Source organism: Gavia stellata, chromosome 28, assembly GCF_030936135.1.
Source record: "Gavia stellata isolate bGavSte3 chromosome 28, bGavSte3.hap2, whole genome shotgun sequence".
NCBI classification, from domain to species: domain Eukaryota; kingdom Metazoa; phylum Chordata; class Aves; order Gaviiformes; family Gaviidae; genus Gavia; species Gavia stellata.
The window spans coordinates 965,398-991,178 of NC_082621.1; the positions used below are offsets into that span (position 1 = coordinate 965,398).

General features: G+C 61.7%; 3 protein-coding genes across 3 annotated transcripts; 1 reads left to right on the plus strand and 2 right to left on the minus strand.

Annotated features, from left to right (window-relative positions):
- Nucleotides 1–1,496: 1,496 nt before the first annotated feature.
- HAP1 (huntingtin associated protein 1) lies at nt 1,497–12,631 on the plus strand (the record flags this gene model as incomplete). The annotated part of the gene is given in 17 exon segments (XM_059830154.1): nt 1,497–1,596; nt 2,220–2,384; nt 2,904–3,095; nt 7,763–7,839; nt 7,965–8,081; nt 8,194–8,294; nt 8,565–8,673; nt 8,811–8,889; nt 9,022–9,152; nt 9,231–9,305; nt 9,387–9,524; nt 9,616–9,683; nt 9,779–9,946; nt 10,185–10,498; nt 10,596–10,817; nt 11,293–11,395; nt 12,232–12,631. Coding segments are annotated over 17 exon segments (2,559 nt in total), but the record flags the coding sequence as incomplete, so codon positions are not given.
- Nucleotides 12,632–13,568: 937 nt separating this feature from the next.
- LOC132319356 (gastrin/cholecystokinin-like peptide) lies at nt 13,569–14,006 on the minus strand. The gene is made up of 2 exons (XM_059830141.1): nt 13,808–14,006; nt 13,569–13,693 (listed from the first exon to the last, which is right to left on the minus strand). Exons 1-2 carry the CDS (start codon nt 14,004–14,006, stop codon nt 13,569–13,571), a joined length of 324 nt encoding a protein of 107 aa, XP_059686124.1.
- A 6,367-nt stretch (nt 14,007–20,373) lies between these two features.
- Nucleotides 20,374–21,650, minus strand: EIF1 (eukaryotic translation initiation factor 1). Its single transcript, XM_059830504.1, has 4 exons — nt 21,566–21,650; nt 21,183–21,346; nt 20,951–21,052; nt 20,374–20,593 (listed from the first exon to the last, which is right to left on the minus strand). Exons 1-4 carry the CDS (start codon nt 21,594–21,596, stop codon nt 20,549–20,551), a joined length of 342 nt encoding a protein of 113 aa, XP_059686487.1. The 5' UTR covers nt 21,597–21,650; the 3' UTR covers nt 20,374–20,548.
- Between the last annotated feature and the right edge of the window lie 4,131 nt (nt 21,651–25,781).

A 25,781-nucleotide genomic window follows, 5' to 3' on the forward strand; every position in this document is an offset into this window, starting at 1 on the left:
GCTGTGGGAGCCCCAGCCTGGCTGTGTCCATACCCTTCCCTGCAGGACAGCAGGGATGTTCCCTGCCCCAGCTCTGGGGGCTCTCCAGGGACCCCTCTGGGGACATCCCCTGGACTGGGGCAGGGCACGACTGCAGTTACCCCCATCCCAGCAGCGGGACTGAACCACCGCCTCATCCTCACCCTCACCCCACACATTGGCCTTGCTGCTCTGCAGCCCCCCGACCCAGGCACTTGCAGAGGCTCCTCGCCCCGAGCAGCGTCCCCTCCCCAGCCCCAGGCTCCTGCCGCAGCAGCTGAGGGGAAAAAATAGCCCGGAGCGAGCCCAGCCACCCCAGCGCCGCTCAGCTGCTGCCGAGCCTCGCACCCGGGTGCAGGGTGGGGAAGGGGCTTCGGGTCAATCCCAGCCCGGCCCCGCCACGAGGCTGCACAGGCAGGGAGGTGTCCGGGCAGGAGCTGCATGACGGCATCGGGGCAGGGCAGAGAGCAGCAAGCACAGGTCTGCACGTGCACCCGGGCGCGGGCTGAGCCACGGCCCTGTTTCTCCTGGCCCACCACCACCAGCCGGTGCCCCACGTCCACCGTCCTCCTGCTCTCGCCCAGCTCCCCGTCAGCCCCCATGGGGCAGGTCACCAGGTCATCTGGCAGCCGAATGCTGGTGGCGGGGGGGACGGCGGCATCTGGGGTGATGGGAGCTGCTCACACGTGTCTGAACAAGGTCCCCTGTGGGGAGAGTTACTGTACATGCAGGAGCTGGGCCAAAAGGAGACGCAGGGCTCTGGCAGCCCCAGCTGAGCGCTGACTCACTGGCCAGGCTCCCTTCCCGGAGCCAGCGGCAGCACAGGGAGTGGGGCAGAGGCAGCCCGGCACCTCGGCACGGTGGGTCCCCTTCTTTCCCTGGGGAGAAATGGGGAGGGAGAGGGTCTGCGGGTTTGGGGCTGTGGAGCTGTTCTCTGGGCAGCACAGGGCAGGATTGGGCCGCTTAGGTCTGGTGGTCCCAGTGCCATGGGCTGTGGGGCTGCGGGTGTGCTTTGGGGTGTCCCTGCTGCCTCATGCCTGTCCCGTGTGCCGGGGAGGATCCGGCCTCGCTGGAGTGAGGTGCAGGGTGGCCTTGCCTGGGTGCTGTGGACGTGACAGCAGCCATGAGCATATGCCGGGAGGGAAGGCAGCGATGCCCTGGCATGAACCTGCTCCCAGGGACGAGGGGGCTGCTGGTGCTGCAGCCCCTGCTGCAGCGGAGGCAGGAGCAGGGGCAGAGGTGGGGGCATGGGACTTGCACAGGAGGCTCCTGCCCCACAGAGCAGAGGGGCAGCAGTGCCAGCAGTGGCTGCAGCCCGAGCCAGGGCCACTGGAGGTGGCAGGAGAGCAGGAGCGTGCTGTTTTTATGGCCTATCGCGTGATGTGTTTATGGCTGGCATGGGACTGGTATAGGTGCTGCCCAGCCCTGCCCGGGGTGACACGGCAAGTCCTTGCTCTGCATCCTGGTGCTGATGGGGTGGAAGATCACAGCCGAACTTTGCTCTCTGAGGTGGGGCTCCCAAGGGCTCCCGCGAGACCTGCCAGCACCACGGTTGTGTCCACCCACTGCTGAGCGGCTGTACGGCTCCTTCTCCTGCCCGCGCCTGTAGGCAGGGACCCGGCTGCCAGCCTGAGGGAAGCAGGGTTCTGCCCAGTCCCTTTGGAGCATCCTCTCCCCTGTCTGGCGCTGGCGCTGATCCGGACATCACCAAGTGTTTGCTTTGGTGCTGAGCCCCCCGCATCATGTAGCGGCTGCCGCAGAGGCGTCACTGAGCAGGTACGCTGACCCGGTGCCATCCCCAAGACTGATCCATGTTCAGCAGCTGGCGGAGGCTGAGCTGGGGCCTGCCTGGGCGCTGGCTTTCCCTGTGGTCCCCCTGTCCCCACAGCAGCTCGCGGGCTGGCTGGGGAGTGGGGACGCCTGAGCCCTGGCCGTGTTGTCCAGGTCTCCGCAAGCCCCTGGCAGATGCTGTCCCTGGGGAGGGGGTTTGGCCAGCTGGCAGGATGCTGCAGGCACGTGGATGCTTGAGTGTGTGGCTGGGGTGCAGGATGTGTCCCCAGTCCCCAGAGCATCACCCTAACAGCTCCTTCTCCCCAGGCAGGGGACGGAGAAGAGACTGTGCTGCCCACCGGTGCTGCTCCAGGGAGCCAGGGAGGAAGGTGCTTCTCCCCATGGCAGCCGGCCCCCCCACGTAACACCAGCCAAACTGGACACCACGGTCCTGCGAGAGACCCCGCCCGGCCAGTGCCCGCCTGCCCACCACCTCCGGTCCAGCCCGGACTCGCCCACTGCTGCCTTGCCCCACGCTGGCCCCGCACGCCACGGGTCGGCCACGGGTGGATGCCGCGATGCTGCAACCGTCACCGGTGGGTAGAGCGGGGTGGTGCCGGTGGGTGGCCCTGGGGACCCGGGTGAGGGGGGTGAGGAGCTGGGGCAGCTCCGGGCTGGTCCTTCGTCTTGTCCTCATCGCATGGCTGGAGCTGAGCCACGCCGGCATCCCTCACCCCACGCCGGCATCCCTCGCCCCACGCCGGCATCCCTCGCCCCACGCCGGCATCCCTCGCCCGCTGTCCCCAGCGCCACCCGGCCGCGCAGAGCGTGGCCAGGAGATGGCAGCAGGACCCTGCCCGCAGAAAGCGGGGGGGTGAGGGGGGAGCAGGGGAGAGCTGGGGCGGGGGTGCTGTGTGCCACCCTATGGGGGGACCCCCAGTCCCCACATGAGTGGCTGTGGGGACAGACCCAGCTGGTGGCATCAGCCCCAACCCCGAGGGGACAGACTGGGGCTGAGGGGTGCAGGAAGCGCTCACCCACCATGGCTCCCCCTGCACCCCCCTCCTCCCAGGTGCCCCCCACCCTCGGCTGATGCCGTGCCCCTCTGTCCCCAGACTTGTGCAGTGGCGATGTCCCCGAGGTGGAGATCATCAGCCTGCTGGGCGAGCAGCTGCCCCGCTACACACTGCGGGCTGACACCATCTTCGGCTACGACCACGACGACTGGCTGCGTGCCACCCCCGGCCCCCCGGAGCCTGCGGCCCCCCTCACCCCCCAGCAGATCGAGGAAACTCTGCAGTACTTCGGTGAGTGCCTCATCCTGCGCCGTGGGGCTGGTGGGGGCAGTGGGGTGCAGGCAGGGGTGCAGGCAGCACTGGCTGGGCTGGGTTGGGGCCACGAGGGCAGCGCGGGAGCTAATCACTGCTAACGGGATTGACAGGCTGGATTTCCTTGCCCGGAACATCCTAGGCTAATTCTGGGAACAGCTTCTGCTGAGCTGAGCCAGATGCTCAGAGAGAGCCTCCGTCATCTCCTGGGACGCCCTGCATGTCCCCATTCCCCTGCACTGGTCCGTGGCTCCCCAGGGTGGGACACTGGTGGGGGGACGATGGAGGGCATGCCGGTGGCCCCCAGTGCTGCTGCCCCACCAAACACGGCAGACTGGAATGGCCGAGGGGGTGTGGGGCCGCTGCTGCCGGTGAAGCCCCCGGAGCCGTGGGGTGCAGGCACCAGGGGTAGACACCCACAGCCCCCCTGGTCGGGCAGGGGCGATGTCCCATGGCGGTGCGGGGGGGCCCGTTCCCGGTACAGGGTCGGGGTTCAGCGGGGGGCACAGATGGATTCTCTCTGCTTTGCTTCTGCCTCTGGCCCACTTGTGGCAGGAGCAGGATTAGAGTGAAGGGCTGGGGGGTGGACGTGGGGCAGTGGGAGACAGATGGGGCTGAGGGCCTGGCCCTGCTGCTGGCCCGGCTCCCACCCCCCTGCCAGAAACAGGCTGGGGACAAACCGCCGTCGTGTGCTGCCCATGCCTGCAGCCTTCCCCACCCAGCTGCTCCCTTCCCGGTGCAGCAGGCAGGGGGGTGCAGCCCCCCCAGCCATCAGCACCCCCCATACCCTGCAGAGACTGTGCAAGGGATTGATCCCCAAACCCCGTTTGCGTGCCACGGGGCAGGGAGCACCCAGCTCAGCAGGACCCCAGGCACCCCCATCCCCTCTCCGCGGGGAGAGCCGTGCTCGGCCCTCGGACCCCCGCGGGTCACGTTTCTCCGTGCCTCCGGTGCCGCTTGCGTGTGCCGGCGTGGAGGGGGCTCGCGCTGCCTCATCCCTTTACCCAAACCTTTAAGCTGTCGTCAGAAATAGCCCCCTGTAATCTGCTTCCGCAGAGATGCGGGGGACCTGCCCAGAGGAGCAAATCCCTGGGCAGGGGATTAGGAAGAAGCTGCTCCTGCCTGTCCATGCTGAGACCCACGCTTGTGTCTTTGGGGTCCTTGGGGGGTGGGTGCCCAGGTGAGCTGGCGGGGTCCCTGCCCTTAAACTCTGCCATCCCCGGGGAGAAACACTGGTGCAAGGAGGAGGAAGAGGCTGGGTCTGAGGGCGCCTGGCTCCGGCCCCAGCTCCAGGAGGGTCCCAGCGGTTTCGGCAGGATGTGGTTTGGGATCAGAATCCCAGCAGGCAAATAAAGACATCGTGTGATGGTGAGGGGCAGCTCCAGCCCCAGCCTCGTCGATTCATTGATTAGTTCGGTACTAAGGAGAAATGGCATTGGGGCAGGCAGTGTGTGTGTTGGCATTACCAGCATCACGCTCAGCGTTGCCGTGGTGCCATGGCGTGGGGTCCTTGGGGCCGCCCTGCTGCCTTCCCGCCCATGAGGCTTGTGCTACGTGCCAGCCAGCTCCTCCATAATTCAGCACAGAATGATTTATTCAGCCCTCCTGCTTTGGTGCTGCCTCTGCGCAAGTGTGGTTGTGGGGGAGCCGGGGGTGCCAGCCGGGGAGCACGGGGCAGCCTGGACAGGGCACGGCGGGGCCAGGCTCGTGCCAGCCCATGCTCAGAGTAGGGGAGCGCTGAGCGGGGCAGGTTGGAGAGGGATGGAAAAGCCCTTTCCCGGCTCAGGGACCTGGCAGGTCCCAGCACCGCAGTGGGCACCCAGGTGTGCAGGATTTGCGGTGAGCTGTGTTGGTGGCGATGGGGGGACCCAGGCCTGGGGTAGAAGAGAGAGGATGGGCAGGAAAAGGGCAGGGAGCTTTGGCAAAGGCCGTACTGTGGGTGACCTGACCATCACGGGGACCCCAGCCCTGCACACAGACGGGGCTTGGGATGGACCCGAAACCTCTCCTTGTCCCTCCTAAGGGGCAGAAGCCGCTGTCTGTGCATGACCCACTGGGTTGGCCGTGCAAAGCTGCTGCTCAGGGACCAGTGACCCCCCAGTGTCCCCTCTCAGCAGTCAGCACTCACCGCCATCCGTGGGGGCCCACACCCCTCTGTGTCCATGGCTGGGGGCCGGGAGGTGGGGCACAGAGCCCAGCTGCACCAGCGCCCCAGGGCTGAGCAGGACTGTCCTGACGGGTCCCCAGGGTGCCCCAGCGGGGAGCCTGGTCCTGGGGGGCTTGATGGGGAGCGTGTCTGTGGGCTGCCCTAAGGGACCCTGGTCCCGGGCTGCCCGGTAGGGACCGTGTCCCCGCGGCCCCCGGGGGCGCGTGCAGCCGCAGCGATCCGCTCCGCTCCGCTCCGCGGGGGGAGTGGGCAGCCCACGGCCCCCCCGGCCCCGCCGCCGCCCCCGCTCGGCCCCGCCCCGGCCCCGGCCCCGTTCGCGGCGGGACGCGCCCGGGCAGGTGCGCGCAGACGGGGCGACCCTATAAATAGGGGCGGGAGCGGCGGGCGCGGCCGGGCCGGGCGCGATGGAGATCTGGAGCAGCCCCGCCGCCTACGACGAGCTGAACGGGAACGCGGAGCGGGGCGGCGGCGCCGACCCCATCGCCCGGGAGCTGGAGGAAGGTGAGGGCGGCCGGGCCCGGCCCTGCCCCGGGGAGCGCGGCTGCGGCCGTCCGGGCTCCCCCCGCGGGCGGGGGCCGCGGTGCGCGGAGCGGGGCTGGTCCGGAGCGGGCGGGGGGGCCGGGCCGGGGTCTGTCCCCGGGGGGTGCTGTCGCCCTCCCCGTCCGCGCGTTGCCCCGGCTCGCAGTGCTCCGTCCCGGGGAAGCTGCCGCCCGGTCCCTTGGGGGGCCCCTGGGTCACCCCGACGCCGGGGGGGGTTGTCCCCACTCCGGGGGTGGCGGGGAGCAGGCGGAGGGATGGGGCGAGGGGCCCCCGCCAGGTCTGCGTGTGCTCTGGGGATGGGGGTCCCCGCATCGTGCGGGGCGCAGCACCGCCCTGGATCAGGCCCGCGGATGGGGCGGCTGTTTACGCGCTTGCCAGTGCTGCGGCCCCCAGCGTCTCCCAGGCCTGCCACTCGCTCAAGCCATAACGATGCTCATGCTCTAATTATTTCCAATTAACGGCTCAGCGGTCCGATGAGGTGCGGTTGGGGACCCCTGCAGGGAGCAGGCCCTGTTGGGGCACGGGGAGGGGGCGAGGCTGGGGCCGGGGTTGGCCCTTCTCCCCGTGGACGTGCCTGCTGGGGTACGTGCCCGCTGGGGTGTGGGGCCAGCACCCAGGTCAGTGGGGACGGGGGTGGCGGGTGGGGGCATTGCCATGACGACACGCACACCATTACACAACCCCAGCTGGGGCAGGGTAATGGGATTTGTGTGGCTGAGCCTCTGCCGTTAACCCACTTTGTCTGCCCGGCTGGGGAGTGCAGCCGTGGCTGGGGACGCAGGTCGAGGCCCTGAGCGCAGCCAGCACTGCTCTGCCGGGGGAAACTGAGGCACGCGCCCTTGGGGCAGTCGAACATCAGAAAGGAGCATCAGGAGCGGCTGTGTGGTGCAGGCAGGGCCCAGGGTGCAGGCAGCGCTCAGGGCTTCGTGCTCACTGCCGGCTCCCTCCCACCGCGTGGCTCCAGTGCTGCCATCTGGGTGCGTGCCCAGTGCTGCCTGGCAGCTTTTGCAGGCGCAGTTGGCAGGATTGGTGCCGGGGGGACAGACGTCCCCTCCTCACGCCACCCCTCCCTGCCAGAGACCCAGATAGCGGCAGGGGAGGAGGCAGGGCTTTAGCTGGGGCCCAGCCCGATGCAGTAGTGCTGCGTGGTGTTGGTGTGGCAGGCAGCTGCCTGTTACTGAGGCAACCTGCCTGCAGCTGCCTTTGCCCCTGTTGCTCAGCGTGTGGATCGCTGCGTCGCTGCAGCTGGAAGGGTGTCGGGGTGGGTGGGGGGTGCAGCATCCCGAGAGGATGGGCTTGGCTCTGCTTCGGCCAGCATGTCTAGGGAGAAACTAGGGCAGGGCTGGCTTCCAGGGGGGAGATCTTGGGGAGGGGGCTGGGGACAGATTGGAGGGGACGCTGCTTGCGAGCCCAGCTCTGCACGGTGCCGCTTACTGCTATTTATACTGGAGCTCCAGCCTGCTTTTTGCTGGAGATGTCGCCTCTGATCCTGTCTCTGCTGCCTGCCTTTCCCCGTCGCTCCTTTCCCTTCTGTGTCCTGTGGCGGTGCTGGCACCCTGTCTGGGCTGGGGTGGTGGGTGCAGTGAGGGGAGCTCGGTGTCTTTCCTGCTGCCCTGAGATGTGGGCAGGGTCAGGGAGTGAGGTGGGAGCACCCCATTTCCCATGGTGCTGTCACGGCTGTGAGCATCCCTGCCTGCCTGTGCCCTGCACCACGGCTGGTGCTGCCAAGCAGATAAAAGGTCTTTTTAGGTGACCAGCGTGGAGCAGCTTTGTGCTGCCTGCAGCAGCCACCTCCCATTCCCTCTGCCATGCAACCCCGGGGGTGGCACATGCTGATGGGGATGCAGGGGCAGGGGGCAGTGGCAGGGGGTAATGGTGCTGAGCCCCCGGGCTGGTGCTCCTGCAGTGCAGGGGTTCACCCTTTGCCCTTCTCCCCCAGTCCTGTGCGCTGAGCGGGTGGTCAGGATCACGAAGACCTACCACGACATCGATGCAGTCACCAACCTGCTGGACGAGGTACGCTGGTGCCCGCCCCGCATGGGGGCTGGCGGGACCCTGTGGGCGCAGGGGTGGGCGAGGGCTGGGGAAGAGGGGGCAGAGCAGGGGAGGGGCCCTGGCTGACACGGATCTGCCCCTTGCAGAAGGAGCGGGACCTGGAGCTGGCGGCACGCATTGGGCAGTCCCTGCTGAAGCAGAACCGGAGCCTGACTGAGCGCAATGAGCTCCTGGAGGAGCAGCTGGAGTTGGCCAAAGAGGAGGTAACGGCCCCTGGGTGCAGGGTCCTGGCCTCGGCCCCCCGTGTGCCTGGCCCGGGGGCCGTGGGTGGCCGTGGTACCCTTGGCTGTGCCCTGATGCCCCTTCCCCTCCCAGATTGCGCAGCTGCGCCACGAGGTCTCTATGCGGGACGACCTGCTCCACTTCTACACCACCACAACAGAGGAGAGCGAGCCCACCTCCGCCACCTCCACGCCGTGAGTGGGGGTCCCTGTCCCACCACTTGCCCGGGGCAGGACTGCTCCTGGGGGGCTGGGCAGAGACGTTGGGCTGTAGCTTCCCCAGGGAAGGTGATGGCTCCAGGGCTGGCGCTGTCTTCCCTCCCACGGCGGCCATGGGTCCAGCCCCATGGAGCTGGGTCGCTGCAGATGCCTGCCTGGGAGCTGGGGGGAGTGGGCAGGGGTCTGGGCGGGCAGCCCCATCCTGCCTGCACTGTGAGTGCTCAGCACCCTCCCTGCTGTCCCCAGGCTGCGCCGGAACGAGTCCTCGCTGTCCCTGCAGCAGTACTTCCAGTACGACACCTTGCAGCAGAAACTCAAGTGCCTGGAGGAGGAGAACCAGAAGCTTCGCATGGAGGTGAGCAGAGCGGGCTGGCGGGATGCCCCTCTCTGTGCCTGCCTCTGCTCTGCTCGCTGCCGGGGGACCTGACCTGGCCCTCAGGGAGGCTGGGGGTCCTGCCTGTCGCACTCAGCCCCTCTGACCCTCTTCCCCAGGCCACCAGCATTGCAACCGAGACCTGTCAGTACGAGGACCAGGAGCAGCAGCTGATGATTGACTGCGTGGAGCAGTTCTGTATGTGGGGCTGGGCTCGTGCGGGGGCAGCTCCTCTCCGGGCTTGGGTTGGGGGGCTGCAGGCACTGCCCAGCATCACTGCATGGGCTGGGGGGCTGTGCCCTGGTGGTGACAGACCCTGGCCCTCCCCAGCTGAAGCAAGCCGGCAGGTCGTCTACCTCTCCGACGAGCTGGCCCGCAAGGCGGAGGACACGGCGCGGCAGCAGGAGGAGATCAGCCAGCTCCTGGCGCAGGTCGTGGACCTGCAGCAGAAGTGCCGCACGGTGAGAGTCCCCTGCCTGTGCCGGGGTGCTGGGGGTGCGCAGGGCACAGCTCCCTGACATGCCTGCTTCTGCCCGCAGTATGGCTCGGAGGTGGAGGAGCTCCAGCAGCACCTGGCTGTGGCGAAGGAGGTGCAGCAGCAGCTCAGAACAGAGGTGAGCCCGGGGAGGGCCTGGCCGTGGGGGTCCTGCCTCGCTGCCGCGGGGGCTGTGCCTGAGCTGCGCCTGTGCCCGCAGCTGCGGGACCTGCAGGAGAAGTACGCCGAGTGCGGCGGGATGCTGCAGGAAGCCCAGGAGGAGGTCAAGAGCCTGCGCAGCCGTAGCCTGCCCAACAGCACTGTCAGCCGCTACGGCGCGCCCAGCCTCCTGCCCGTGGTGAGTGGGGGGCTCGGGCAGCGCTGGGCAGCGGGAGGGGTGGGGGGCTCTGTTCTCCTCTCTGCTGATACCTGGTCCCCCGTGTCTCCAGGACTCGCTGGCAGCTGAGATCAAGGGGACGATGAGGAAGGGGACAGAGAGCTCCTCCTCAGACTACAAGTGAGTGGTGGCATCAGTGGCTCATGCCAGGGCAGGAGGGGGGTGTCCCTGGGGGCTGGCTCGAGGGTCCATCCCTGCCTGCTTCCTGCCTGCAGGACCTACCTGCGTGTCTTTGAGACGGTGAAAGCTGTGAACCAGGCAGCCAAAGCCAAGTCTTGCTCCGAGTCTCCCCACAACTTGCCGGGCTCCAAGCAGTTGTCAGCTGCTCCCTCTGGGGGGGCCAGCACACCCTGCACCAGCTGCTCCACCTTGGAGGGCGCCCAGTGAGTGCCGCAGCGGGGGGCTCGGGCCGGGTGGGATGGAGCCGCTGCCCCTGCCGAGGAGCTGGGGTGTTGGTGAGATGTCGATCACATCAGAGCATTAATCAATGCCGCAAACCTGGGGCAAGGGGAGGGCAGGCATGGCCGGAGCCCGCTGCTGGCTGGGGTCCGGCACAGCATGGGCGGGGGGTGCAGTGCGGGACCATGTCCTCAAGCACCCTAACGCTGCACCCATTGGCAGGGGCGAGGGGGCCGGAGAGGAGCCGCGGGCAGCCCCGGGCCAGCAGGACCTGGAGGCGGCAGTGCAGCGGCTGTCGGTGCGGCAGCAGAGCCATGCCTCGGAGGAGCGCTCCTTCTTTGAGGCAGAGCGGGAGCACAAGCTGTGGCGGCTGAGGGACGGGGAGAGCTCCAGCGGTTTCCTCACCCCCAATGAGAGCATCATCTCCACTGGGACCAACTACTCGGGGGGCTCGGAGCTCACCGCCGGCTCCAGCTTCTCCCTCGGCTCCCTCGCCTACCTGCCTGACAAGCTGCAGATCGTGAAGCCCCTGGAAGGTGAGGGGTGGAGGGGGCTTCCTGGTGTGCAGAGCTGGGGGTGCCAGGAGGGTCCCATGACACCAGCTGAGCCCCCCCCGGCTGTGTCCCCCCCCAGGCTCCGTGACGCTCCACCACTGGCAGCAGCTGGCACGGCCCAACCTGGGTGGGATCCTGGTGCCCCGTCCCGGGGTGCTCACCAAAGACTTCAGGCAGCTGGACACCGACCTGGAGGAGGTCTACAGCCTCAATGACCTGGAGGAGGACGACGACGTGGACACCAGCTCCTTCCAGCTGCTCCCTACCTCAACACCTACCAAAGCCAAGGAGCGCCCCGGGGGTGAGCGCGGGGCGAGGGGACGGAGGGGACGTGGCCTCCACAATGCTCCTGTTCTCCTGCCCAGGCTGCCCCTCGCCCCGCCCCATGGTCTCCCCTCTTGCGCTGGTGGCCCGTCCCTGCCACCCCTCTGTCCCCATGGGGATGTTCTGTCTGCAGCTGCACGAGGGCTGTTCTGCAGCCACCCTGCCGGGGTGAGCCCTTGTTACGCTGGCATGCACCCACTGCAGCCTGAGTGTGTGGAAGGGACAGGACTGGGAGAAACATCAGCTCCTGTTCCCACTTGTGCTTGCAGCCCCCTCCTCTGAGTAAGCGCCGGACCCAAATGCTGCTGGAGATGTGCCCCATGCATGCAGCTTTCTGCTGGCAGTGGCAGCTCAAAGCCCAGCTTTGGCTCTCCTGTGTGCCCAGAGCCCTGTTCTCTGCCTGGGCTGTGCCCCCCCCTCCCCGTTAACCCCGTGTCTCCTATCCCTTCCAGTGTTCCTCTCTGTTAACAACCTCCCCCAGACCCCGTCTACCTTCACCATCACCACCTGCCACATCCTCCACCCCACCACTGAGATCACCACGGTGACACCCAGGTAAGGCGCGTGGCCCCCCACCGCCTGCACTGCCTGCACCGCCACCCTCCCCCTGTCCCCCCTAACCCTCTCCTCCTCACCCCGTGCCTGGCTCCGTGCGGCTCAAGGAAGCAGCAGGCCCGGGGCCACCTGCAGCCCCTGATGCTCTGAGAGACGCCTGTCCCCCAATCTGCCCGCTTGAGCGGCTGTGTGCCCCCCTGGGGGGCTGGGACCATCCCCCTGGCCTCTGTGCTGCAGCACCTTGATGGGAAGAAGAGCCTTCCTCGGGGCGGATGAGACTGGGCTCACCCTGGGCAGCAGCTCCCTGGGGGCAAGGGCAGCGCTTGCTCCCGGTGCAGATGGGAGTGGACATGGATTTCCTCCTCCCTGGATTTGTGCATAAACCAGGACCTCTTCCCCAGGCTGGAAATGCCAGATGCCGCTCTGGGGATGGAGCCTGCCCGTCCCTTAATTAATGAGCACTGTTGCTTAGCCCTAATGAGCCCCTCCAAGGCTTGTTGGGGGTTGGTGTGAGCTGGAGTTCACTGTGCACTGTTAGACAAAACCCTGTGTGTTTGGAAAATGCAGCAACCATCTCGCATCCCCTCCTGGCTGCCTGTGAGCTGTGGGGGGCATGGCCGCAGCACCCCCCAGCATAGTGCCATAACCTTTGGGGCGCCTGCGCAATGCTGCAGTCGTGGGGGTCTCCCACAGCCCCAGGCTCATTAGGTGAATGAGCACATAGGAAGGAGGCAAGGGCGCCCTGCTCTGCCTGAGGACCCCCTGGCTCCTGCAGCAGCATCCCCTGGGACAGGGCCTCTTGCTGACCCCCGCCTCTGCTCTCTCTCCCCCTCCAGTCTGTATAACGCCGTCGTGCCTTCTTGTGGGCCCCTTGAGGGGCTGAGCCTCTGCAGCCCCTCGCTGGAGCCGTCTTTCCCTGTGCTGGCACCTGGCCCCGGACCCCCAAGGACCCCCGTGGGACTCATCAGGCTCTTGCTGGTGCAGGGCATCTCTGCCTCAGTGCCAGGCACTCACCTGTGGTGGGCCCCCCCACTGCCCTCCCAGGACCCCCAGCATGCTGACACCCAGCCCTTGCCTGCGGGCAGGGGACAGGAGAGACCCCCACCCAGGAGCAGCATCTTCAGCTTGAACCTGGTGGAGAAGCTGCGGCGCCTGGGGCTGGACAAGGTGGTGGCCAGAGGGGAGATGTCCTACACGCGGGGAGAGCACAGGGGAGCCCGGGGTGCACTGACGTGACGGCGCTGCAGAGCCCGCGAGCTCAGAACAAGACACGTCCTCCGTCCTCTTCATCGCCTGTCCATGGGGAAATGGAGACAGGACAGGCTTTCAGCCTCAGCTCCTGGTGATGTCCCGGCAGTGCTCCTGGCACCAGCTCAGGGGAGCTTTGCCCTGGCTGCCACGACACAACCCTGCGGTGCCGCGTAGCCCCGGTGCGATGCTCCCCTGGCCCTGCGTTACGCTGTGGCAGGGTCCCATGTGTGGGGTGATGCTCGGGGCTCTGGGGGGAGCCAGCTCTGGGCAAGGGCTGCGGGCTGACGCTGGCCCCCGCTGTGGGGTATGGACCCTTCGCAGGAGCCGGTTGCTGGCAATAAAAACTGTTCCTGCTTCCGCTGAGCCTGTCCAAGGAGCGAGGGGCAGCTCGGCCCTTGGGGGCAGTCCGGGCTGCTGCAGCAAAGGGCAATGCTCAGCGTGGGCTCGGGTGGTCCCGGGGGGGACCCGCATGTGCTGGGGTGAGACCTCCCACCCCGGGCTGGGCCCCTGGCCAGCACCTGGGCTGATTTTTAAAGGGAATGGTGGTTTTAAACTCTTTCCTGCCCACCGAATAGCAGTAGCAGCAGCACCCCCGGCTCAGGGGACGCCTGCAGTGGGTGTTTTTCAGGGTGTAACTGTTGCTCCCACGGCTGCGTCCCCCACCCCGGGCTGTGCCCTGTCCCCTGTCAAATAAATGTGAAGTCACGAATTATCTCATGTGTGCTGTGTCTGCTGCCATGTGCCATTGGGTCTCTGCCCTGTGCTTCCTGGTGGGGCTGGGGGCGAATCCCACCCACCTGCCCCCCCCCAGCTCTTCCCAGCAAAGATGTGAGCAGCAGCGCCCGTAGTGCCAAAGCTTTATTGCAGGCAGAGACATGCACTGAGCATGCTGGTGCTCTGCACGATGCAGCCAGTGCAGCAGCTACGCAGCATTGGTCGAGTCCTCAGCACTGCGGCGGCCAAAGTCCATCCAGTCGGGGTAGTAGTGGTCATGCAGAGCCTCTGTCCCCTCGTCCCCATGCACATAGCCCTTGCGGTCGCGCAGCTCTACTGGGGCAAGGGGAGCAGGTTAGAGCTGCCCTGGGCTGGGGGCTGGTGGTGGGGGGCAGGCTGTGGCTTACGGGCCCCCCCAAGGGCTTCCCACCCTGCGTCTCCCGGTACCTGTGAAGATGTGGGGCAGGAACCGGGAGATGAGGTGCTTCTGCTCCTGGGACAGGGACTCGGGCCAGTCCCGACGGACCAGGCTGGCGGGGAGCCAGCGGGGGTCCCCCGCAGTGCCCGGTGCCTCCACTGCTGGCCGGCACAGGCAGGCGGTTGCCACGATGGCGAGGATGAGGCTGATGCACACCTTTGCCTTCATGGCTGCGGAGAGACTGAGCGGGGAAGGGGAGCAGAGGGGCTGCGGCCCCCGAACTGGGGACACATGCTCAGCCTGGGGTGACCCGTCCAGGGATCAGGGTGCCCTTCCCCAGGGCATGGCCGGTTCCCAAGTCCCCTCTGTCCCTCCCAGTGGGTCCCCAAGTCTCCTCCACCCCTCCCATCTGGTCTCCAAGTCTTCTCGGTCTCTCTCTCCCGGCTGGTCCCCAGGTCCCCTAGAATCCCAGAATATCTCATGCTGGAAGGGACCCATAGGGATCATTGAGCCCAACTCCCTGCTACTCACAGGACTGCCGAACACTAAACCACACACCTGAGAGTGTCATCCGGGTGCTCCCTGAACTCTGACAGGCAGGGAGCAGGGTGCTCTTCCCCAGGGCACGGCCAGTCCCCAAGTCCCCTCTGTCCCTCCCGGCTGGTCCCCAAGTCTTCTCCATCCCTCTTGCCCAGTTGGTCCCCAAGTCCCCTCTGGCCGGGACTCACCTGCTGGCTCCGGGGCTCGGCGGGGCGGCTGGCTCCAGGGCAGCCTGGCTCAGCCCCGCTTTTAAAGGCGCTGCCGCGGCTGCCCCACCCCGGGGCGGCTCCATGGGTGCATGTGGGTGCACGGACACAGAGACATATGGGTGGGTGGGGGGTGTGTGTGTGTGTGTGTCTGTGTCTGTGTCTGTGTCTGTGTCTCTGTGTGTGTTTGTGTGTGTCTAGATATATATGTGTGTATATGGCTGAAGACTATGAGAAAATGGGCCATGGTTGTATGCACACATACATAAATGCAGAACTATTTTTATCTATCTATAGTGATCTACATTTCTGTATTTTATACCCACACACATATATAGATCAATGTATACACACATAAAGCTATGTATATAGATACTATATATATAGGTATAGCTGTAGATATGGACATACGTGTGTGTGTGTGTCTACACACACGCGCATCTACATGCACAGAGTGCGCACGCACCCACACCCCTATGCACACCCCACCCCACACACACGCATAGATTGATGGAGATATATCTGTATATATACATACATAGACACATGCACGCACACATATACATATATACATGCACAAGTACAGATACAAATACATGTACACAAATATAGGTATGTTCACATACAGCTGCGTATGGACATGTGTAGATATAAATCTAGGTAGAGCTAGCTACAGGGTACTCAACCTTGGTCGCGTGTATGTATACAGAAAAGTATATCTATTTATCTAGCTGAACATGCGCACACACATGCACAAACCCCTATACATACATAGCTATACACCCACATACATACATATATATGCGCAACTATACATAGTTAGATACATATGTATAGAGTCCTATTTTTTTATATATACACACTCATATACGTGTGCAGATGTTTATGCATGTAGCTACATATACACACATGTATATAACTAGCTAAAAGATAAAGACGTAGATGCAGAGGTGTGTGTATATATACAGATGTATACATAGGTATAGATCTAGACAGAGCTATAGCACTAGAGTTGTGGGTTTGTGGGGATGTGTGTGAATTTGCCCCTGAGGGCAGTTTGTCTCTCTCACATAGACATTCATGCATAGCCAGATGACTACACATGTCTGTATGTACACATACAGAGTGAGCGAGCAAATGCACATCATCATCATCAGATGCATGTGTGTAGGTAGGTTTATTTGCAAGGAGACTGTATGGAGCAATTGGCAACAGCACACTCTGTGCGTGTGTGTGTGTGTGTGTACGTACATGCACATGCAATTTATAGCTATCATCTGTCTAAATTGATACATAATTAAATGCATACACAGCTTATAAAATTACACATAGCAGATGTATAGCTACAGCTAGATATAAATGAAGGGAGGTATAGCTATAGATACAAAGATGTAGTTGTAGATATAACTGATATCTATACAGATAGATGTGCACACACACACGGGGTGTGTGTGTGTTTATATATGGATGGTGCATATATGGGACAATTGGCCATGATTATGTGCATGCCTATATAAATGTTTATCCATGTGTCTATATATTCACACGCCCCCATCCATATATCGATAGATAAATATATAGTTACATAATTACATACATATATATATTTGCATATTCATGTTTGTGCATGCACATTCTCTCTCTCTCTCTCTCTCAGCACACAAATGCACACGAGCTGATCTATCTAGGTCCATGCAGACTAGATTTAGCTGTAGATGTAGCTATAGACACAGAGAGTGCGCAAGTGTCACACATATGTGTGTGCATGCACATACACAACCATGCATTCACGTATATGGTCGTATGGATGGTGACTCTACAGGGCACATGTAGCTTGCTAAGTAAAAACCACATAGGTATCAATAGCTTTAAATACATGTATCTATAGGTATTATTATATTTTATAATAGACTATGTATGCAGATAAATTATATGCTACTTTATGTAGTATATAATAAACAGCAACTATACAGTATAATATATAACATGCTATACAATATAAATATAGATATATATAATATGTATATTTGTAACAGATAATACTGTGTATTTTGTGCATCTATCTAAAGAAAGACATACATATATTCATATGTACACATATGGCTACAGAGCTATAGCTCTGGATATAGACACACATGTGCATGCATCTATGGTTAGGTGGATGGAAACTATATGTGGCACTTTGCCGTGTGTGTGCGTGTGTGTGTGTGTGTGCGCGCGTGCACATGTGCGTGTGTGTGTGTGTCTGTCTGTCTGCATGTGCACATATACATGTGGCTCTTGGTATATGTGTGTGGAGACTATATGAGGCAATTCGCCCCAGTGGCATGTACACACACACAGAGATGTGGCACTGTGTGTGTGTTTGCGTGTGCGCGTGTGTGTGCATATCGACATACACACACGTGTGTATAGATATGTCTCTGTGGACACACCACACACCCCCCCGGGCCACTTGGCCCATATAGTCTCCATCCACATAAACATACATGTGCACACATGTGTGTCTATATCATATGTATACCTATGCATATATACGTGTATTGAGCTAGATACATAAACTGTACTACATCTATTATACATATATGTATATACATATATATATAAAATATTAGCTATCTGTGTGTACGCATACACACGTATCTATCTACATACCTACAGCTACATGTGTATATGTATACATACATGTAGATAGAGGTATAAAGACATACATGCACATGTGCGCCTGTGTGTGTGTGTGTGGGCACATACGTTGATACTGATTGACAATCTATAGGGCCATTGTCCCTGTCAGTACGTATGTACGTGTGTGCCATCGCTGTCACTCACCCGTGTGGGATGCCCTGGCTGAGGTGACCCCTGTGTGTGGGGGCCGAGGGGCAGCTCTGGCTGTGGTGGCCGGGGTGGGGGCTCACGGGGTGTCCAGGGGTGCCCTGGCCCGGGAGCACCGGCTGCACTGCCACGCTCTGCCCAGCCCCGTGGCGCAGCTCTGGTGGACGCTGCCGCACTCGCCCTGCCGTAGGCTGGCACCAGCTGAGACATCTTTGCCACCCAGTTACAAACACACTGGCGCTGCCCCCCCCCCCCCCCCCCCCCCCCTTGCCCCACGCCACGGGGGTCCCCGGGGTGCTGTGCCTCCAGCCGCTTGGGCTCACAGCTGGGACAGACGTGGCGCTGGGCACTGTGCCCTTTCCCAGGACTCACGCCCGGGAGCAGCACATTTCTGCAGCTGTGTCTCTCTCCCCCCCACCCCAAAAAGCTTTGGGTTGTTGTGGAGGGGGTGGGCACTGCTCACTGCCTCTGTCTGTGTGCGGTGACAGACCCCGGCGCTCCGGCTGGGGCCGCACGATGCCCACCCCAAGGCTCAGTAACATCCCGTCACCAAGCACAGCCTGCCCCACTGCCCCCCCAGCAAATCCCTGTCTGCTGCCACTCGTCTTTTCTTTCATCGACAGTTCCTCTTGCCCATGTTTACCCTCATCTCGTCGTATTTGCGGAGAACATTTGTCTCGCTCCTTCAATAAAACACGTGTGAGTGACACGCCGCGGAGCGGGTGCACTTCGCTGTCTGCCCGTGCCCCCGGCGCTCGCGAAGACCGATACCGGTGCTCCTCAAACAGCCCCGAAACAAATGGGCTTTGAATGGGCAGGAAGGCAGCAGCGCCCTGGCACCTCCCGTGCCCGCAGCGATCGATTGCTCGCTCTACAGTGATTTTTTACAAGGAACAAACAAATTGTTTTGCAATTTCTGCCTTTTAATGGCTCAATCTGGGCCAAATGAGCCGTCAGGGTGACGGGGACGCAGCGGCCACTTCCTCCAGCGCGATGAGCTCGGCAGCCCCTTGACGCAGGTTTGCGGCCTGACCCGCGGGCGCTCGGGCTGGTCCCTTCTCCCAGCCCTGGCCGCACCTCGCCAGGACGGGCCTGCGAAGGCCGGGTCAGCCCGGGCTCAGGCACCCCTCGCCGCAGCCCGGCCGGGTCTGGCTCTCCTGGCCCAGCCTGGGCCGCGCTGGCAGAGGAACCCTGGGCCAAGGCGGTGCCTCCCTCTTGCGTCTGAACGGCTGCGAGCAGCGGGGAGAAAGCCCGGCTCCGCACACTGAGAAAGGCCCCTGTGCAGCCACGGGAAGCCGAATTTTTGGAGCGCAAGCCGAGGGAGATAGCGCTGCATTGGGCTGCCGGCACGTAGACAATCCCCGTGTGAGTGCCGGCCTCAACGCTGCCCGCGCTCGCTCCCCGGGGAGCAGGCAGGGCTCGAGGTCACCTGCCCTCTCAGTGCACTCGTAGGTGCTTTGCATAATTGCGGCAATTCGGTTTCCGAGAGCAAAGTCTCCCAGGAAAGAAAGTAAATGGCAGTGAAGTGAACCGCATGCTCCACCGCAGCGCGTGGATAAAGGGCTGGAAAGTCAGGATCGTTGCGGGCAGCGAGCGAACAAACAAGACTCCGTTCTTAGAAAGCTGCCCGAAGCGCAAGCGGCTGCCCAGGCAGCTCCCTGCGTTTCCGCCAGCGCATAGGGTGCGAGGAGCCTCGCCAAAACTCCCCGCCTGCACCCGCAGCATCGGTGCCAAGGGATGGACAGGGCCGGAGGTGCTGAGGGGGGGAACTCGGGGACTTTCTGCGCACTTCCTTACGGATTTTAGCACATTTCACGTTGCTCATCTGCAGGAGGTGCTTGCCAGCCTCTGCGACCAGAGCTGCTCTAAAAGGGCACGTTTATACCCGAGGTGACTTTGTTCTTGCTTGTTGGGGGGCTCCTAAGCTCATAGAGGAAAACGGCCCCTCAGCCCACTGCTGGCCACAGGGACAGAGGCCTCCCCTCCTCGCCGCAGCGGCTTGTTTCTGCCGGAAGAGCAGAAGTGCTGCCCATCCCGGCCGGGCTCACCAGCACCCAGCGAGCACAAGACGCGCTGTGAGGGTGAAGGAACTCCAGCCCAGAAAGGGAATGACTCAACACCCACCCCCCCACCGCAGGCTGTTTACTCCAACTCCAGCCAGCGACCAGAAGGCAGCAGCACCCGGGGTGCTCCTTCTGCCCACGCCTACAGCAGGTCACACAGGGAAAGGCTCCCCGGGACCTGCGCACCCCCCCAGCGCCGCTCACGCTCCCACCAGGCAGAGGGAAGCCCATCGGCTCCTGCTCTGACAGCACCAGGGGGCAAGCGCCACTGCTTCCAGAAAGCAAGGCACTGTGGCTCCGAACTGCAATTCAATCCACCAAGCAAATGCTTTTGAAAACCATTTTTATTTAAATATGACTTTAAATACATTACATGAAACATTAAAAATGAAACCAGGTATCTGTTACTTCACAGGGCATTAGGCAGCAGTTGCTAGTAACACGTAAGCTCTGCGGCTCGATCTACAATGGTACTCGTGACATTAGTCCAAAACTGATCCCTTGTCAGAAGTTTAACCCAAGGTGACGGTTCCTTCGGGTGCGCTAGTCCGGCATCTTGGGGCTTGCCGGGTACCAGCACCCGCCAGGCCCGAGCTGCAGACATCCAGCCTTGAGGTCGCTCTTCAGTTACTCCGCTTGTTCAGAGCCAAGTTTCCCCAAATCCCTCTGCCCGCAGGAGCCGACACTGCCCAGAGGGAAGGCACGATCTCCCTGTGCCATGTCACAGCTCGCGCTTGCTGCCTCGCTCCGTGTAGGACCGTGGGCGGCACCCCGAGAATTACCGTCCATCAGAATGGAAGAGCAGCTGGACTGAGGAGCGATCCGGGCAGTCTCTGGACCAACAGGCCAAGTCCCTTGGCTTAACTTGGAACATCTGGTTACTTTTAGCTTCAGGCTGGACCACGCCAAAGGCCCGATTTACCTCTGTTAAATGAGGGACAGCAAGACGAGATACCATGGGCTCTTGTCAGTTTATTACATCACTGAATTACACTAGTCCAGAGTGAACAGTGGACCCAAGATCGTTACATTACACAAACCGGCTGGTTTTAAACTTATGACAAGGGACAGATGGGAATTTCATGGTAAGGAAATCTTCTTGCATAAAGCTTCAGTGACCCACAGGCACTTAAAACCCATGGACTTTCAGCTGGTCGTCTTTAGCCAGTCCAATCTGCAAGAAAGAGAAGGCACTTTACAGCACACTGAAGCAGGCCTCTGCGCACACCTGTGCGCCATCTACGCTGCAGACACTGCGGAACCATCAAAGTTCTGCTCCCCCCTAAAGTATGGGATGAAGGTTAGACTGCAACTGCAAAACCTTGCTGGATGGTATTTGCCTCAAGCAAGAATTTCAAGAAAATTCAAGAATTTCAAGAAAAAAAAAAGAATTCAAGAATTTCAGAAAGCGCTTCCTCCGTGAGCCTGCTCTTTTAGTGCTAAGAAAATGAGAACCTGCATGGTTATTAAAATAGAGTCATGTTTAGTTTAAGACGTAGCTAGCACGCGCAGCAGACCGGAGAAATCCTACCTCTACGAGGAACTGGCATATGTTCTTGCGCTGGTCACCTTGCAACTGAATCACTTCTCCATATTCGGGGTGTTCAATTACAGTACCATTGCAGGCGAATTTCTACAATAGAGAGAAAAGCCTCCTTAGCGCAATACAAATCGCCAACGCCACTCCCAGCCGCCGCCGCAGCCCCCCCGCCCCAGCTCCGCCTGCTCCTCCGGCAGCCCCCGGGCCCCGCCGCAGCACCCACCTTTTTGAAGGCCTTCACCAGTTTCTTTTTATCGTAATCATCCGCGATGCCCTGGACTGTGGTGAGGGTCTTCCTGCCGTTCCGCTGCTGGATCCTTATATGGATGTAGTCCTCAGTGCCGGCAGGGAGCAGGTCATCACCCTTACTTGCATCAGCAAAGGGGTCTGCGGAGAGCGCCCGTCAGACCCCGGCCCGCCGCGCTCCCCATTGGCCCGCCCGCCCGCCCGTCAGAAGCGGGACCCGCCCCCCCCCCCCCCCCCCGCGGCTGACGCAACCGGCCCCGGGAATAGCAACTGCGCCACGGGGCGGGGCCGCCCCAGGGCGGGGCCGCCAGGCCGCTCCCCCGGCCCGGCCCGGCCCCGCCGCCGCACAAAGGGCCTCACCGAAGGGTTGGAGGTTCTGGATAGCGGACATACGATACGCTTCCCTTCCCTCGGCGGAGGCGGCGGCGGCGGAGGCGGCGGGGCGGCGGCGGCGCGAGCGGCTCTCGGCGGAGGATGCTCTCGCGGCGGCGGCTCCAGACGCTGTCAGGGGGGCGGGACTGGCGCCGCCCGCTTATATACCGCCCCCGTGTGACGCCAGCACGCACGGAAGCGAGGGCGGCGATTGGCCGTCGCGCGGGGGCGTCACGCCGCACGGGCGAGCGCCGCCGCGCCCCGGCTGGTGCGAGAGGCGCAGAGCGCATGCCCGGCGGAGGCCCGGGCAGGGGGGCATGTCCCGCGCGGGGCGGCGCATGCGCAGAGCGGCGGACGCCCGCCGGGGCCTGGGGCAGCGCCGTGCTCGGGCTTCGGGGGCCCCTCGGGGCCGCGCCCGCACCGGCCCCCCCCCGCCCCCCGATCTCCCGCGCCGTCCCGCCTGCCCCGCCCGCGGCCTCTGCTCCTCCCGCGGCCCGTTGGGCCCAGCTCTGCGGCGGGCTGGTCGGGCTGCGGGGCCGGGGGAGCGGTGCCCGGTGTGGGGCCCAGTCCCCGGGGAGTGTGGCACAAGCCCGGGTGCAGGGCGGGATCGGGGCCTCAGGGGTGAGACACGGCCCTTGGGTGCAGGATCCCCGAGGCGGGACGGGGCCCCCTGTGCAGCGCGGTGCCCTGGCTCCCTCCCTGCTCCGTCGTCCTCCGGCAGCAGGGACCGGCTGCAGCACCCTCCGGACGGACGTGGGAGCGGGAGCCGGCAGCAGCGAGGTGCAGTGCAGTCGGCCATGTCCCCGCAGACCTCGTGTCCGCATGGCGCGACGGCCGAAAGCTGCTGGAAGGCCGAACGGAGGCGTCGCCGAGGCCCACGGGCCTCCCGCGGGTACACGAGGTGTTCGCTCGCCAGCCCGCGTCCTGCGGAGAGGGCCCGGGTTTCTGCCAGTCAGGCAGTTTATCTCCTGATGATCAAAACACAGTAATCCCCCGCGCTGCTGGCCCGGGGGTGACACTGCCGCATCCCAGTTACCTTGCGTGGGCCCTCGCAGCCGGGGTTTGGCCTCGCTGAGCCCAGCGTAGGCCAATTTATCCACCCTGTGCTCCACAGCTGCACCTCTACGGTGCTTTGTGGATGACTCCTCTACAAGCTCCAGCCTGAGAAGACTCAGAGCTTGCCTGTGGCTGTATGTTTGTCACTTGGCTACCAGCACGATGACAGCCATGCCTGAAGCAAGTACAGCACCATATGCAGATAGAAATCAGGCTTCTGTACTCGTTTTTCAAGGCTGCTTGGCAGGGAGATGCTCCGAGGACACCAGGGTGCTGCAGAACACGATGTTCTTGAGCGGCCTGGGGGCTCTTTGATGCCAAGGGGAAATGCTCAAGGTATCACCCAAATCTGCCAGAAAAGGAAGTTTTTTTCCCTTCAAACATGTGAACCAAGTCCCCTTGCACTTACTGTATTTTAACTCAGTCAGTCAGACCTTGGCAAACTTAAGCCCTCCTTGCAGGATGAACTCAGCCCCTCTTCGCTGTCTGTCCTGCACGGCCGGTGCAGTGTGGCTGGTGTCACTATTGCCTCCCTGGTTCCCAGCTGCGCTGCACAGCTGGGGGATCACGATGGCCTGGCTCGGTCGGGTCATCCCAGTAACCCTGGTCATGGCACTTGGAAAGGGGCAGTCTCTGGCCTTTTGTAACGTGCTGAGACAAAAGGTGTTTTCAACAGTTGGCTCAGCAGAGCAATGAGCCCAAATGTGAGCTGGAGTGGGGGTCCCTTGGGGACCCCATCAGCTGCTGGCTTACGGCCTGTGCTGCCCAAGAGCTCCAGGACTGCTGGGCAAAGCCACCGGTCATTGCCTCAAAGCCCTGTGGATGGAGATGTGACTGAATGTACTTCAAAAACAGATGCATTTAATCCTGCTTCTGAGTCCTAATTTGGGGGCCAGGAGCCTGGGTCTCAGTGTTCAGTATGAACTGCTAAAGAAAGACAATTTGTTGCTTTCCTGGTGCCTGCTGTGTGGCTAAAACCCCCTCACAAACTGTCGAGTGTCTCCCAGCACTGGCTCGGCACAATGCAGAGCGGGGGCTGCTGGCGGATGAACATTACATCCAGCTCAAAGATGTATGACATGTTCTAAAAATACACTGAAACCCCAGATATGAAGAACAGTAAATCTCCTACACAATTAATGGGGTCAAAAGCCATATAGATCCAGACGGAGCGTAAACTCTCCTCTGGGAGCTAGTTAGTACTGCATACAGAGTGGGAATATTGCCCCCAGGGAGACATGGGTCTATTGCGTCGCATCTGTTGGGCTGTGGATTGTTTATCCTGGAGCTTATCAGCTCCTTTTAGATCTCCTGTGGCCTCAGCTCTCACTGTGTAGGTGTTCCTGCCCTGCTTTGGGAGCCATCTCTGAAATACTATGTATTTTTGACAGATTATTGGCATCTGGGTGTGCTGCCATCTGTGGGTCCTGGCAGCCATTACATGGTTTAGATGTTGCATCATTCTTGGGGTTTTTTTTAAGATAAAGGCAAATTGTTTATCTTGCACTAGGTAGAAGGAATAATTTGTGTTGCATCTCAGTGTCTCTCTGGTGTTTCTAAAGCATCTGTCACTTTTGTATGTCCATATGTGACAGATCAGCTGGAGAACTGGCTTAAATTCCACTAAAATGTGAATTTGCTCCACGACCATCGTGAACAAGCAGATGGCTCTTCTCTCTCCTCTTTTTCTGATGAGATTTTCCTTTTCTCCCAGAAAAGGAGCCATCTCTAGCAGCTGCATGGTGGCGTATCCAGACAGCAGAGAAGCAATTAGACATTTACACTGCATCTTTCTGCTGGAGGCATTTCAAAGCCCTTACTACAGCAAAGGGACTGTTTATCGTATTCAATGCCAAACACTCAGAGTCATTGGTACCTCCTGTCTTATGTCTGCTGGTGGGCAGACTGGTCTCACGTCTGAGCCAGGATGCCCAGGATGCCCCAGGGAGTCAATTTATCAACGTCGCTGCAGAGTCACAGTGTCCATACGACACATCGGGGTTTGCATCCCCGCCACTGGACTCCCAGAGCCTTTGGTAAAATACCAAAAGAGGCGAGTGTGGGGCAGACACCAGAGCTAAGCCCACTGCTGGTGATGGGCTGAACGCTATCAGGGAAATGTTAACATCAATTTTTCGTCCTTCAGAGCAGGATTCAGAGCAGGCACCTGCAAGTCTCGGGTGGCTTTGGCTGGGCACCAGGGCTGAGCCCCCTGCACCCTCCTCACCTCTGTCCACCTTTGGGCGCTCCTGCCTCCCTGCCCGCCGGAGGAGGTGCCTCCTCCCAGGGAGACGTTTGTCCCGGTCTCCCCACGAGGTGGCAATGCTGATCTCCTTTGCAAGAGCATCTCTCAGCAGGTAGCACGGAGTTGCTGCAGTTTCTTTTATGCCCAGTGCCTGGCAAATAACCATCTCCCTCCGTCCTCTCCAGGCTGAGCACTGGCTCTGTGCACAGGAAAATCCCAGTGCGTGGGGCCGTGGCAATGTCTGGTGAGCTGCCGGGTTTGTTTTAGTGTCAGCAGGAGGAGCAGAGAGGGCCCAGAGCAGTCTGTGTCCTTATCGTCCCCCGTCACCGCCATGGCTCTGCTGTCGTGCTTTGGGCTGGGGGTGGCTTCTGGAAACCATCTTGTCCCTTAGCAGCGAGTGGTACACACGGAGCGCAGAGGGCCCCTGCGACGAGGAAATGCGCTGATGGTGAGAGCAGGGGCTGCCCAGCATCGGTGCTCCTGCTAGACCCGAGGATTTCAGGGGGAAATGCTCCTGTGTGCACCTGCGTGTGTGCGGCACGACAGGCCCGGCGACCCCGGGGCGATGCAGCTCAACCCTGCGTGCAGGGGTCCTGCAACGGTGGTTCCAGGTGCTCGCGGGTGGGTGACCAGCCCTGGGTTGCTGCAGGTCTCTCCGTTTTGAGGCCTGCAAGGCCATTTCACCCTGTGCTCTGAGGTGGGGGGGTCTCAGTGCCCCTGCAATACACCTGGGAAGTGTAACAGAAAGGAAAGAATCATCCCGGCATTTTGCGTTACTGCTTCTCCCACAGCTCAGAAATGCCCTCTGGGCTGAGACATTCCTAGAAACCAGCTTTTCTCCTCTAACATCCTTCCTGCAGCCTCTGTGTGACTGCACAGACTTGGATTCAGGATGAGCTGGAT

What these genes read in the sequence shown, in the direction of transcription:
- LOC132319356 (XM_059830141.1), bottom strand. Translation starts at nt 14,006, where the DNA reads ATGAAGGCAAAGGTGTGCATCAGCCTCATCCTCGCCATCGTGGCAACC. An exon ending in CCTGCCCCACATCTTCACAG is followed by an intron (nt 13,694 to 13,807) that starts GTACCGGGAGAC and finishes TTGCCCCAGTAG; the next exon opens with AGCTGCGCGACCGCAAGGGC.
- EIF1 (XM_059830504.1), bottom strand. Translation starts at nt 21,596, where the DNA reads ATGTCCGCTATCCAGAACCTCCAACCCTTCG. An exon ending in CCAGAACCTCCAACCCTTCG is followed by an intron (nt 21,347 to 21,565) that starts GTGAGGCCCTTT and finishes CGCTCTCCGCAG; the next exon opens with ACCCCTTTGCTGATGCAAGT. An exon ending in TATGCCAGTTCCTCGTAGAG is followed by an intron (nt 20,594 to 20,950) that starts GTAGGATTTCTC and finishes TCTTTCTTGCAG; the next exon opens with ATTGGACTGGCTAAAGACGA.